This window comes from Orcinus orca, chromosome 10 (genome assembly GCF_937001465.1).
Source record: "Orcinus orca chromosome 10, mOrcOrc1.1, whole genome shotgun sequence".
Taxonomy (NCBI): domain Eukaryota; kingdom Metazoa; phylum Chordata; class Mammalia; order Artiodactyla; family Delphinidae; genus Orcinus; species Orcinus orca.
In genome coordinates this window covers 82,811,444-82,823,633 of record NC_064568.1, presented here as the reverse complement: position 1 = coordinate 82,823,633, position 12,190 = coordinate 82,811,444, and the positions used below count along the sequence as shown (strand labels likewise).

The window sequence follows — 12,190 nt, the reverse complement described above, 5'->3', positions numbered from 1 at the left end:
TCTGCCTAACCTGGCAGGAGCATTCTCACACCAGGCAACATGAGTTCCTGGACTCTGTCTGGGGCCAGGTTAGGAGGCGGGCAGGTGCAGCAGAGCAGGGCAGGGGCAGGGCCAGGCACTGAAGCGAGGCCACAGCGCGGAGGGAGCCAGTTCCTGGTGGCTGTTGGGTGGCTCAGACAGCTCCTTGCCTCCCCAGCCATGGTTCTCCCTTTGCCCTGGCTCTCCCGAAGTTGCTGCCGTCGCCTCCTCCTGCCACCCTGGCCCCCGGCACTCCAGGGCTCCTGGAGGTGCTGCTCCCAGGGTCCCAAGGCAAGCACAGAAAAGACTAGCTCCACAGGCGCTGGGCAGATGTCACCTTCCAGGGTAAGTGGCACCAAGAGTGAGGGTGGAGGGCAAATGTGTACTGGGGGCAGGGAATCCCCTCCCATCTCACCCTGTACCACAGGCCAGCTGAGTGCAGACACTACCCCCACCCCTAGAGCATGCTGCCTAGTTCCTCAATTCCCTAGCACCCTCCCTGCCCCCACCCCCTCCAGACCTCAGGGCACCCTCTACCTACACCCCTCCCTCCCTGCACAGTCCACGAAGTCCTTGAACAGGAATTTCCCCTCATCCAACAGTTAATTATTTCTCAGGGCGGGTTGGGACAGCCAGTTCTCCCCTTCCCATACGTCACACAGAAGTCCAGTTATAGCCCCTGGGCTGTGATCTCTAACTTTCCCCCTCCCCCCAGGCCTATGCCTAAGACAGGAAGCAATACAGATGTACTGCTGTTAAGATCATGTGTACTGCAGGCATCGCAATACACATGACCTTAAACTAATGGTGCTGAAAAACAGGAAGGAGGCAGTGAACCTCAGCCCCCTGCCCTGGCTGATGCTCTTTCCTAACACCCCCCTCTCCCAGGACCCCTGGCCCCGCCCCACAGCTGAGCTGGCCCAAGCTGAGGAGCTGCTGGAGCAGCAGTTGGAGCTGTACCAGGCCCTGCTCGAAGGGCAAGAGGGGGCCTGGGAAGCCCAGGCCCTGGTGCTCAAGATCCAGAAGCTGAAGGAACAGATGAGGAGACACAGAGAGAGCCTGGGAGAAGACACCTAAGCTTTCCACCAGTTGCCACTTCACCCTCCTACACTGGAAATACTGCACACTACCCTCCCTCCCCAGCCCTTTGATCAGAAACATCCCAGCCTCTCCCAGGCCACTAAGGAAACGGAAGAAACCACCACAAAGGGCCAGAAATTGCAAAGTAGTGAGAAGCCACAGCCTCTGCAGTCTTTTCAGTAACATCCCCCAGTCTGACACCTCCTACTGACCTCCGCCCCACAGCAGTGTACACAGTCCCCACGGGAATTTACTCCGGATTATGCCCTAAAATAGCCTCACCCCAAAACCAATAAAGGGACGGAGCGCTTACAGACACCACAGACTCATGTGTTTTTTAGTTTTGTTAAAAAAAATTCTGACAAATCAGGGAAATGGGGGTTTAGGAGTGGTGGCGATGCAAAAGAAGGAAGCCATGGGGTGGGGGACGGGGTCGTCGAGGGTAGGCGGCAGCAGTGTCTCCTTCACCCCCACGCCTGGCATCATCTCCTGAAGAGGAGCAGACTGTCACACTCCAGAATGGGTGGGGAGTTCTCTACCGCGTCTGTTCAACTGAAGAAAAACATGGCAGTTAGAATAAGGTATGGAAAAGAAAAGGCTAGGTTGGTAGAAAAGGCCCCCCACCCCCGAAACACATGCAGAGATGTTTGTGCAGTGTGTAGGTCAGAGGATACATTTGGGGGTAAAGAAAGAAATACTTCGATGAGAAGACACCCCATAAAGAGGTCAACTAAACATCCCAACAGGGCATCAAGATGGGGGTGCAGGGGAAAAAACAGATGACAAATTTGTCAAGTGCCCACTATGCACCAGGGGCTTTAAGAAAAAACCCTCTAAGGAACAAGGAGACCCTAAAGGACTGGGGAAGCCAGTTTCATGAGATCATTACTCACTGTAGGAGGAGATGTCTATCTCATCAGGCAGCTCACTAATATTGACTTCAAAGCGATCCTGCACATCATTGAGAATCTTGGCATCATTCTCATCTGACACAAACGTGATGGCCAAGCCCTTGGTGCCAAACCGGCCCGCTCTGGCCACCTGGAAGGAGACAGATGATAGAATTGGTAGACCCCAAAGAAGGAAGACACCCAAGAGGAGGGGTGAAGATGTATGGTATGAAAAGATAAAGAAACTAAGGGGGTGGGAGAGGACACTAGGATACCTTCCGGGTGTGGGGCTTACCCGATGCAGGTATGTGTCAGAATCCTCAGGCATGTCGTAGTTAAAGGCGATGTTCACCCGCTCGATGTCCATGCCTCGGCCAAACAGGTTGGTAGCCACAAGAATTCGTCGTTGAAAATCTTTGAACTGCTGATACCGAGAAAGCCTTTGAGAGAAAGGAAAGCAGAAAAATGTTGAGATTCCTTGCTCTCAAGGGTCTCTTCCTCGCAAGGACACAAAGCACCTTCCCCATCTCTGACTCACCTCTCCTCCTGAGGCATCCCACGGTGGATGGCAATAGCTGGGAAGTTCTGCTCCACCAGGAGCTGGGCCAGGGCAATGCAACGCTGCACAGACTTCACAAATATCACCACCTGTGTGTGTGTGTGTGTACATATAAGACTGGAGGGGATGTGCGTCCATGTGGGTGTGTGTGAGAGAGATTACGTGCAAGAGTTTTCAGTAATTACACTCTTTTAAAAGAACTCCTCTTAGTCCCCATCACGTATTTCCTCTTCTGCTCTAAATATTACTTAGCCTTTCCCTCTTGGCTCTGATTTTTCCTGAGCAGACAGACATGCTGCAGAGAAGGTATGGAAAACAGTAACTAAAATTACCAGACATATTAGGAGACAAGGATGAAGCCACCTCACGAGTGGTAAAAATTTGAACTAAAGTCTGGAAAGACCACGACCGATATTCCGACTCACCAAAACGTCAAATATAAGAACTTACCCTAATTCTAGAAAGTAGTTTTTAGTGCAAGCAAATCACACCACAGGTAAAGTGATGGAACACTTCTCCCTCAGTTAAGTAGTACAAGAAACAAAACTTAAGAATCGAACAGGCTTAATGTATTTCTGGACTTTCACACCTTATTAAAACTCTTCAAGGATTTTATAATTTGAGCTTTATTTTGTTGAATATCTATGCCAGCCATGGAACAGAAAAGCAGTTCCCACCTTGCTCACGCTCAGTGCCACCAAAAGACATTTTTCTCTCATTTAAGAGAATTTTCATTTAAGAGAATTTCTCCACCATTCTCTTTCACATGACACACATGGTTTCCTCAGTAAAAGGATATATTATAGAGGTTCCTGCAACAGTTGGAGACGTGCTCATTCTCCCTACTGGACCTTGAACAACTGACCTGGTTGAATTCAAGGACATCCAGAAGGTCAAAGAGCTTCCGGTTCTTCTCGTTGTCCTTCAGTTTCACGTAGTACTGCTGCAACCCATGCAGCGTCAGCTTCGTCTCATCATCCACGAAGATCTCCATTGGCTGGGGGGGAGGGGGGAGGGAAGGGGTGGGGAACGGGAGGAGGGCAGAGTGGGGGGGTTAAACCTGGGGGGGTGGAGGAAGTTGATCTCCAATACACCCCATGGCGGGATGGGGAGAAGAGAGGAGATTGGAAACCCAACCCCACCCCCAAAAATACCCACATATTAATGTGGTCTTTTCCACAGTTGATCTAATGTCCTTCCTATCAGTTGAGTTTTAAGATTTTCCAACTGAAAATTTTCACGGGAAAGAAACTTTGCAGGGAGGAAAAGACACAGTACAACCACCCAATGGCAAGATGCCATTACCTCAAATGGAGGTGGTGGAGGAAAGAAAACAATGGGAGGTGATTCTCCAAGAGAGAACATGATCCAAACACCTGGGAAATGATGGGAAACAGTGACTCGAGGTCAGAATAACTCCATCAGAGCTGGTTTAATATCGGGGAGAGGAGAAAGACTACTCCATTTTATGCTCTCAACTACGAGAATCATATCCCCATTACGAAGGTGGATGTCTTCCATATCCCCATTAGGACGGTGGAAGATCAGAATGCTTCAGTGGACATAAGTCAAAATGCCATGAAAAGAGAAGCAAAAATTACTCAAAATGAGCAACAACTTGCCCTCGGACCACAAGGAAACAGTTTTAAATAAGACTGGTCTCAACTAAAAATCAAACCACCTAAACTGTTACGTGGAAGGTATCAATAAGTAGTGCTAAAAAGCAGATTCAGAGCAAGTTATTCACTCATCTTTAAAAACAAAACAAATCATATACACACACAACCCTTGAAGGGAAGGAAGGCAGCATTAAAAAAAAAAAGGCGGAAATTGACACAAGACTCAACTCCAAAGCCCAACTTTCCTAGCACTCTTCACTAACTTGAAGACATAGTTAACATAAAACCCCAGGGTCCAAGATTTCGGGAAAGGATGTGTGTGTCATGGGAGAAAACCAGAAGCCCAATCTCAGAAGTCAGACTAGCAAAGGTAGGCTTTCCAAAGAGAAGTTCCATGGCTTCTTTCAGATCTAATCTGAGCCCCAAGTACAGCTGAAGAGTTTTGGTCCCATGGGAAGGAGCAGAGCAGGGAGGGAAAGAACACACTCCACTGCTTATACAATAGCCCCGCCTAGCCCCAGACCCTAGCACCCACCTGGTTACATCCAAGTGGAGCTCCTCACTTTACCTTTCCCATATCCCTCTAAGTATTAAAAAAAAAAAGTGCTTAAAAAATGAAAAAAAATCTACCACCCCATTCAGAACACCCCTCCCCACCAACACAAATGGAGGGAAACAGGGAACACGGCACGCCTTGGGTTCAGGAAAAAAACCGGGAACGGAAAAAGAGGCTGGTTTGGTCCTCGGCTTCCTGGTCAGGTTCCCCGCGGCCTCCGCTGCCGCCATCCACCGCCGGGTGCCGTCCACATTCCCCCGCCGCGCCACGGTGCTTCTCTGCTGCCGGCTCACATCAACCGAGGTTCCGGATGGGTGCGAGGAGGTACGGGTGGGAAGGAGTATGGACTCGGGGACTGAGGTGCCAAAGGCCCCCACCCCTGGAGGTGGGGAGGAAGCGGATTCATCTGTGCTGTTTGCTCTTCTTTTGGACATGCCCTGCCATCTGTCTGTCCCTCTCTTGCTCTCCTGCCACCGGGACATTATGAGTTTGGGGAGCAGAAGGCTCCGGTTGTATGCTCGATGCCACCTTGAGGGTGCGTGGCTGTAGGGAGTATGTAGGAGACGATGGGTGGGTGGTAGGGCAGAAAATCCTGCCCTCCCCCAAAAGGGAGAAGAGGTTCAAAAATGCTGTGATTAAAAAAAAAAAGTCGAACACTTCCCGCTCTCACGTTAACCCGACCAAGTCTTCCGGAGTTTCCCTGGCGCCCGCGCAGACCCTAACACTAACTGTCTCTGCCTCTGTGTGTCTCTTCAAGGAGTCATCACTCCCAAATGGGCATGTGCCCCCTTCTTGGCGCTTGAAGGACAAGGGAGTCTGGAGGAAGAGGGCGCGGAGGGGGAGGAGGCAGCGGGCGGGGAGTGGAGGGAGAGAAGGTAGAAGGGTATTTACGTCTTGCATGAACTTGCGGCAGACTGGGCGAATCTCTTTGCTCAAGGTAGCACTGAACATCATGACCTGCTTCTCATGGGGGGTCATGCGAAAAATTTCCTGGACATCCCGACGCATGTCTATAAGAAAAAGGAACTATAGTAGAAGAGAAGCATATATTGTAAACAAAGACCAGAAACAGGCGTACCAATGAGGTAAAGACTGTTGGTAAGCGAGAGTCTCGGTTCAGGGGAAGATTTGCCTCAGGCCTCTCTCTACTCTATTTTCTCCAACCACCATATAATCATATCCATAGTAATAACACAGTGGAAAGAACAATGGATTTGGGACCAGGTTCCAGCTGTGTATTTTAACCACACAAGAAATTAGATGAAACCCCAAAGCCCACAACTAAAACATGGGGATAAAGCCCACTGCAGAGGCTCACAAAGATTAAGTCCTCTGAAAAATGCTTTACAAGGAAGGCCCTTCTCCCTAATCCTCTCTCCCCAAGCTCCAACTGTCTACAAATATCGCGCACCTATTACATTCCAGCTGTCAGAGTCCATTCCATGCTTCCTCTGGATCACACTGTCCTATCCAGTCAGGCAAATATGACATCTCTACTTGGAGCCCACCTTATAGCTCGCCATCTAGAATAGCCAAAGATCATTTGGAATGACTTATCCCTGGGGCTATGTCGATCCCTACTCTCTCATTCACCAAATTTGAGTTCTTACAAAACATTTTCCTTACTTAACCCCACTTAGCACACCAGAATACCACACCACACAAACTCCCACAAACACCCTCCACATTAATTCCAGAACTTAAGTCTAGAGATCTATTCAGCTATAAATTCTGACAATATATGCTGAGCTGAGGATGCCAAACGAGTAGACTGTCTCCTCGTCCAGCTCAAGTTTCTCCCCTATGACACCCACTATAGGGTTTTACAAAGGAGAATGGTGGTGTGACTAATATCCAACATCAGCAAAGTCCCTTCTCTCAAAGATAAACATCACCAAAAGAAAGAACGTAACACCCTCCTCCTTGATCACTAAGGATGCTTAAAAAGCCTAACGAAGACTGACCAGGGAAGCCAGAGCCATCAGTCATGGGTGATAGATTAAGAGTCGTCCTGGCACTAAAGTGCTCCAGTGTCAAATAAACATCATTTGGCTCCAAAAGGCAACTCCCAGATCACTAGCCCAGTCCCAGCACTGCTACTCACCGAGCTGTTCAAGCATCTTATCGCATTCATCCAAGATAAAGTGTTTAATGTGTTTGAGATTGAGGCTCTTATTTCGAGCCAGGGCTAGGATGCGGCCAGGGGTCCCCACGACGATATGCGGGCAGTTCTTCTTCAGCACCTCTTCATCTTTCTTGATAGACAGACCACCAAAAAACACTGCGACCTGCCAATCCAGGAGAAAAGAGTATCTCACGAGGAAGGAAAGAATTCAACCTCCCCAAGGTTCCCATCCTTTCAGTTTACTCTAAACCAAGTCTTAGAACACTTCAGAGCTAAAAGGAACATAGGAGATCACCTAATCTAAAATTATTATATACCCCAAACATTAAAGCTAAGAAACAAAAGTGACCTGCCCTAAATTGCATGGCTGATCGAGGCACTGAGGACCAGCATTTAGTTCTTCTGACTTAATCTAACAATCTTCCTTCCCCAAGGCCAGGCTTCACTGTAAAAATGAGGACAGCAAGAAATCACCAGTGTCAAGTACCAAAAAAAGCTCATGGACATCAAGTTTTCCTAAATGACCCCAGATTTTTAAACTCCTTTGCATAAACCCTATGAAAATACTGACTCAAGCTAAATATACTACTCCATGTTAAAACCATTAGGGGAATGGTTGTTGAGGATCTGGGCTTTAATACCCTCTCAAATAGCACCAAAACTGCTTTTTAGTTTCAAGGGGGAAAGATCAGACTGACAGGACCCTAATTCTAGGGTAAATCTAAAACCATTAACTGTGGGACAGGCAGGTTTGCAACCAAACAGGAGATACATAGCATCATCTATGAAGAATTCTTGCCAAAAATGTTCAACTTGAACCAGTTAAGCTTTCAAATATAAATTTCAGTTTAGGGACTTCCCTGGCAGTCCAGTGGTCAAGAAGCCACGCTTCCTATGCAGGGGGCGCAGGTTCGATCCCTATCAGAGAACTCAGCTCCCACATGCCGAGTGGCACGGCAAAGGGAGGAAGGAAGGGAGAGAGGGAGAGAGAGAGAAAGAGAGAAAGCAAGCAAGAAAGCTCAGTTTATAGGAAACACTGGGAGGGAAAAACAAGTTAAAACAACACAAGGGAGTAACCAGACAAACTCAGAGGTAGGATTCTGTAGAACTAGCCCAACGTCTTAAACAAATCACTGAAGCATAATTTTGAGCAAAAGAAAGAAAAGTAAGACTATATCAGGACAATTTATATTTGATCTTGACACCAAGACCATCCTCTTTTGAGTCCACAAGGTGATGAGTCAGACCTATAGAGGAAGAAGTGCAATCCTAGCTCTCTACGGAGCTCAATGACAAATGTTTCTACAGTCATTAACAATGGAAACGGTTTCCTGGTTTTCAACTTATAGAATCAACCTACCAACAAGACTACTTGCTAAAAGGACAGAAAGTACACCGCAATGAAACTGACAATATAAGAATACAAACATACATAACACACACACCAGCTTTCAGACTATGTTTAGATAATTTAAATTAATACAGTTTTCAAATTCTAGGAGAAAAAGTGTGAACAAGCTAAATAATCTTTCACGAAAAAGTCAAAAAGGCCTTTAAGTTGACAAACTGAGAAAATAGCACCGAATACTTGGTTTCACAGAACATCAGAACTTAAAAAAAAAAGTTAACTAGTGGTATTCTGTGAAGTACGATTAGACGGGAGAACAGAAATCTTTTCGTTATAAGGCCCTCTGGATTACCTATGCACTTTTACCAGGCACAGATACTACTTTTACTACTTTGGTTTTAAACAAATTACTTTTAGTCTAGGGCTATTACTCACACATTCCTAGTTCTACATATAAATTAAAAATCAATTATGAGGAAAATTACAACAATCTGAACAAAAATACTGTTTTTCTTTCACCCAAGGAGGGTACAAAGTTATATACATCAAGCATATGTTTATGCTTCTCAAACTCCAATTACCCAAGGATCTTGTCAGAACACATATTCATACTCGGTAGGACTGGAGTGGAACTCATGCAATCTACATTTCCAACAGGCTCCCAAATGACACTGAAACCACAGGTCTGGGAACCACACCCTGAATATCAATGCACAAGCATATTTATAAAACGTGTTAAAAACCAAGGCAAACTATATAGCTTCTCCAAAATCAAAATACGGCAGACATCTCTGAAAGTATAATACATACCCAAATGAGCCCTAGAATATAAACCTCTTATACACCTAAGTTGCAGAAACTTACTACGTACTACGTGCAACTGAGATTTGTGTATAGATATTTAACACCTGTGGGATGTGAAGACTGCTGATCTAACAAGTCTCCAATGCCTCCAACTCCCCACACCCTCACTCCCCCAGGTCTCCTTACCCTAGCTTACCTTGACGTTGGGCATGTATTTAGAGAAGCGTTCATATTCCTTGCTGATCTGAAAAGCCAACTCCCGAGTGTGACACATCACCAGTACAGACACCTGGGGGGGAAGTAGACGGAGACACACATACAGTATATCCCTTCACCAGGCATGTCACAAAAGCACACCCAGCAGATCACAGGTGACTACAATTCTGGCTCTAAATCATTAACCCCGTGATTACTACAGAATATTCTCATGCCTATCTGTCAAGGATGATAAAGGTCATCTTAACAACAAGCACTCCTGGCTCTGAATGCATCATGTAGCAGAGACGAAAATACCCTTCCTGAACATTACTAGCCAAAATGCCTTCCCCAGCACTCTCCCCAAGTGTACCTGCCCAGTAACTGGCTCCAGCTGTTGCAGTGTAGCCAGCACAAACACCGCCGTCTTTCCCATGCCTGACTTGGCCTGGCATAGGACATCCATTCCCAGGATGGCCTGAGGGATGCATTCATGCTGGACTAGAAGTAGGGAAAAAAAAAGATAAATTAGTTTCCAGAGAACTCCATCACCTTTTTCACCAGGCCAAACCCATTTCTCACCACTCAATTCTTAAGTTGTTCTTGTCAATTTCCAGACCCTTTCTACCTCCCTGCCCCCTCAATCAAAGTCATTCCCAAATCAGACCTTCCCAGTTCCTTCTAACATAGCCTTCCAGCTATGGGCCCAAAGTCCTGCTAACAACCCTCTTGCATCTACCAATTGGACGACTTAGGTGCTTCTGATTCTGTCTGAATGTTCCTTCATCTGTAGCAATCCATGAATTTTGAGTGCCTGCCACAAGCCATTTCTCATACTTAGATTATCATGCTTTGGGGCACATAACCCTGCAACAACCTTGAACAAAATGAAGAACTTGGTACATGACCCAAAAGCCAGCCATAAAGGTTTCCAGAGACCAGAGTTGGCCTGGCCCAAGGGTCCAACCAGCTCCTCTCTGGAAATTTTAAACTAAAAGTCAGAAAGACAAAATTTAAAACAGGCAAGAAAAAAAGCCCCTCTAAGTTGCTTTTAAATCACTAGCACTTACATGCTATCATGAATGAAAGACCAACTTATATAAACCTCTTCTATTGCTAAAATAGCTTTTCATACTTATTTCCTGGTCTATCCTGAATATAAATCTGTATCACCTGAGGGACCATGACCATACTGTTTCCTGTATCCTTAAAGAGCCTAATGAATACTCCATGCCCAACAGAAAATTTACCTTCTGATGGATGCTCAAAGCCACAGTCAACAATGGCCCGGAGCAACTCTGGCTTGAGCAGGAAGTCACGAAAGCCAGAGCTGTGAATGGAGACGTAGGAGCCCTTGACATCCTTCTTGGCAGGGGCCTCAGCCCCATCTCCCCCAGCTGCTGTCTCCACCTCATCATCTTCATAATCCAAGAGCTCATTGTCCACATCGTTCTCTGCCATAACTGGGCCGGCAGGGGGAGAAGGGGAGGGGTCTCTGGATGAGTTCACGCAGAATAAGGGAAGACAGAGAAGGAAAGTGGGGGCTTGAGGAACAGTAGAGGAAAAGAAACACAATAGTTTCTGACAGAAGAGCTGGGGGAAAAAAAAGAGAAAACTCATCAGTCATGAGCAGAGCCTTCACCATCTTTTCCATCCCCACACTCTTTCCACTTTCCCTAAGCTAGGAAACATTTACCTGGAAAAAAAATAATAATAAAGAAGCACAAGACATAAAAGCGAAAGGCAAACATAATACTGGGAATGGGAAACGTGGGCCCAGGGGAAGTGGTTAGGACGTAAGTCCCCAAAAAGATAGGATTGGAGAAGGAGAAACCGGAAAGTTGGAAGGGCAAAACCGACTTATAAACTCCTGGTCTGTGACAGTAACAAGGAAAAAAAAATACACGTCTGAAAAACAGACTACTACTAATGACTTAAAATGGAGAATGAAGATGAAAGTGACAAAACGAAAAGTCCTCAACGGAAGACCTTGTGCTTTCCCTATAATCTCAAGGTGTCGACAGCAGCCATCAGTCAAGGGTGATAGATTACGGTCGTCATTACGCAAAGCGCTCACTTTTCAAAATGAAAACATCATGTGGCTGCCAACCACCTCTCGCAGCATTCCAGCCTCCCACTCCTCAATAACCTTCTGGAGCTTAAGAAATCCTTGTGTAATTAATGACGGAGAAAGAGGCCTAGAGAAATGGCTCGGCCGGGAAAAAACCCACTCCTCCATCATACAATGAATAAAATAGAACACAATAATTAAGAAAGATGTATCCTCGTTCCGGCTAACAGAAGCTTTACCAAGTGACCTTCCATCACCATTATGTTACTCCTAGGTGTAGCTCATTTCCGAAAACACACAACGACACCACTGGTAAACATTTGGAAAACACTCCAGATAACAGTGGGCAGTCCGTGGTGAGAAAAGTCCAACTAGGCCCACAAGTCGGGACTCCTTCCATTCCCACCGCGGACCGAGATAAGCGGGAAAGTGAGAAGAGCCCCGCCCTCTGCAAATGCCCAGGACCAGAAGACGCCTAGCGCCGCCTCTCACTGTCGCTGGGTTCTGAGGTAACCGAGGGTCCCACCGAAAGAGCGAGGAGCAAAAGAAGCACAATGGCGCCGGGGCCACCATCTTGGATTGGGCCCCTCTGGCTTCCCTACCTTCCCCCGAAGTTTCTTGATCTCGAGGGATGCAAGTGATGGAAGTAACAACCCAATCAGACGCCAGCGACCAGACCATAGCCTGTACAAGGGTTATCAGGAGGCCGTGCGACACGATGGCCACAGAGAAACGCAGATGGAGGCGGATGGTGCCGAAGGCCAAAGCTTACCTGAGCAAGGCGAAAGCGTATGGCGGCGGTAACAGCGACGAAGGAAGGAATCTGCCTTCACTTCCGGTTCCCGGCTTCCCTCTACCCCGGCCTCCCGCCTTACGACCGCGCAGACGTAAGGAACCGGAAGAAGGACCTTCCACGGTTCTATAG

At 47.0% G+C, this 12,190-nt stretch overlaps 2 protein-coding genes and 2 non-coding genes across 5 annotated transcripts; 1 reads left to right on the top strand and 3 right to left on the bottom strand.

Annotated features, from left to right (window-relative positions):
* The first annotated feature begins 15 nt into the window (after positions 1-15).
* Positions 16-1,416, top strand: MCCD1 (mitochondrial coiled-coil domain 1). The gene is made up of 2 exons (XM_004286632.4): positions 16-363; positions 907-1,416. Exons 1-2 carry the CDS (start codon positions 40-42, stop codon positions 1,093-1,095), a joined length of 513 nt encoding a protein of 170 aa, XP_004286680.2. The 5' UTR covers positions 16-39; the 3' UTR covers positions 1,096-1,416.
* A 13-nt stretch (positions 1,417-1,429) lies between these two features.
* Positions 1,430-12,087, bottom strand: DDX39B (DExD-box helicase 39B). Of its 2 annotated transcripts, none has more exons than XM_004286617.3 (11): positions 12,038-12,087; positions 10,445-10,787; positions 9,568-9,695; positions 9,196-9,288; positions 6,827-7,010; positions 5,614-5,732; positions 3,413-3,544; positions 2,527-2,636; positions 2,284-2,428; positions 1,992-2,139; positions 1,430-1,650 (listed from the first exon to the last, which is right to left on the bottom strand). In XM_004286617.3, exons 2-11 carry the CDS (start codon positions 10,653-10,655, stop codon positions 1,634-1,636), a joined length of 1,287 nt encoding a protein of 428 aa, XP_004286665.1. In that variant the 5' UTR covers positions 10,656-10,787; positions 12,038-12,087; the 3' UTR covers positions 1,430-1,633. The 2 variants fall into 2 exon arrangements, with proteins under 2 accessions (XP_004286665.1, XP_033273798.1); XM_033417907.2 differs by lacking the exon at positions 12,038-12,087 and adding an exon at positions 11,868-12,022.
* Positions 6,699-6,775, bottom strand: LOC117199189 (small nucleolar RNA SNORD83). Its single transcript, XR_004480386.1, has one exon. It is a non-coding gene; the product is annotated as a small nucleolar RNA SNORD83 (small nucleolar RNA).
* On the bottom strand, positions 11,220-11,297 carry LOC117199188 (small nucleolar RNA SNORD83). The gene has a single exon (XR_004480385.1). It is a non-coding gene; the product is annotated as a small nucleolar RNA SNORD83 (small nucleolar RNA).
* Positions 12,088-12,190: the final 103 nt, after the last annotated feature.

Bases quoted from the DNA above. Each gene is read 5' to 3' on its own strand.
- MCCD1 (XM_004286632.4), top strand. From the start codon at position 40: ATGAGTTCCTGGACTCTGTCTGGGGCCAGGTTAGGAGGCGGGCAGGTG. The intron at 364-906 runs GTAAGTGGCACC...CCCCTCTCCCAG, and splicing joins GGCAGATGTCACCTTCCAGG to GACCCCTGGCCCCGCCCCAC.
- DDX39B (XM_004286617.3), bottom strand. From the start codon at position 10,655: ATGGCAGAGAACGATGTGGACAATGAGCTCTTGGATTATGAAGATGAT. The intron at 9,696-10,444 runs GTAAATTTTCTG...CCCTACTTCTAG, and splicing joins CTTTGAGCATCCATCAGAAG to TCCAGCATGAATGCATCCCT. The intron at 2,429-2,526 runs GTGAGTCAGAGA...TTTCTCTCAAAG, and splicing joins GGGATGCCTCAGGAGGAGAG to GCTTTCTCGGTATCAGCAGT.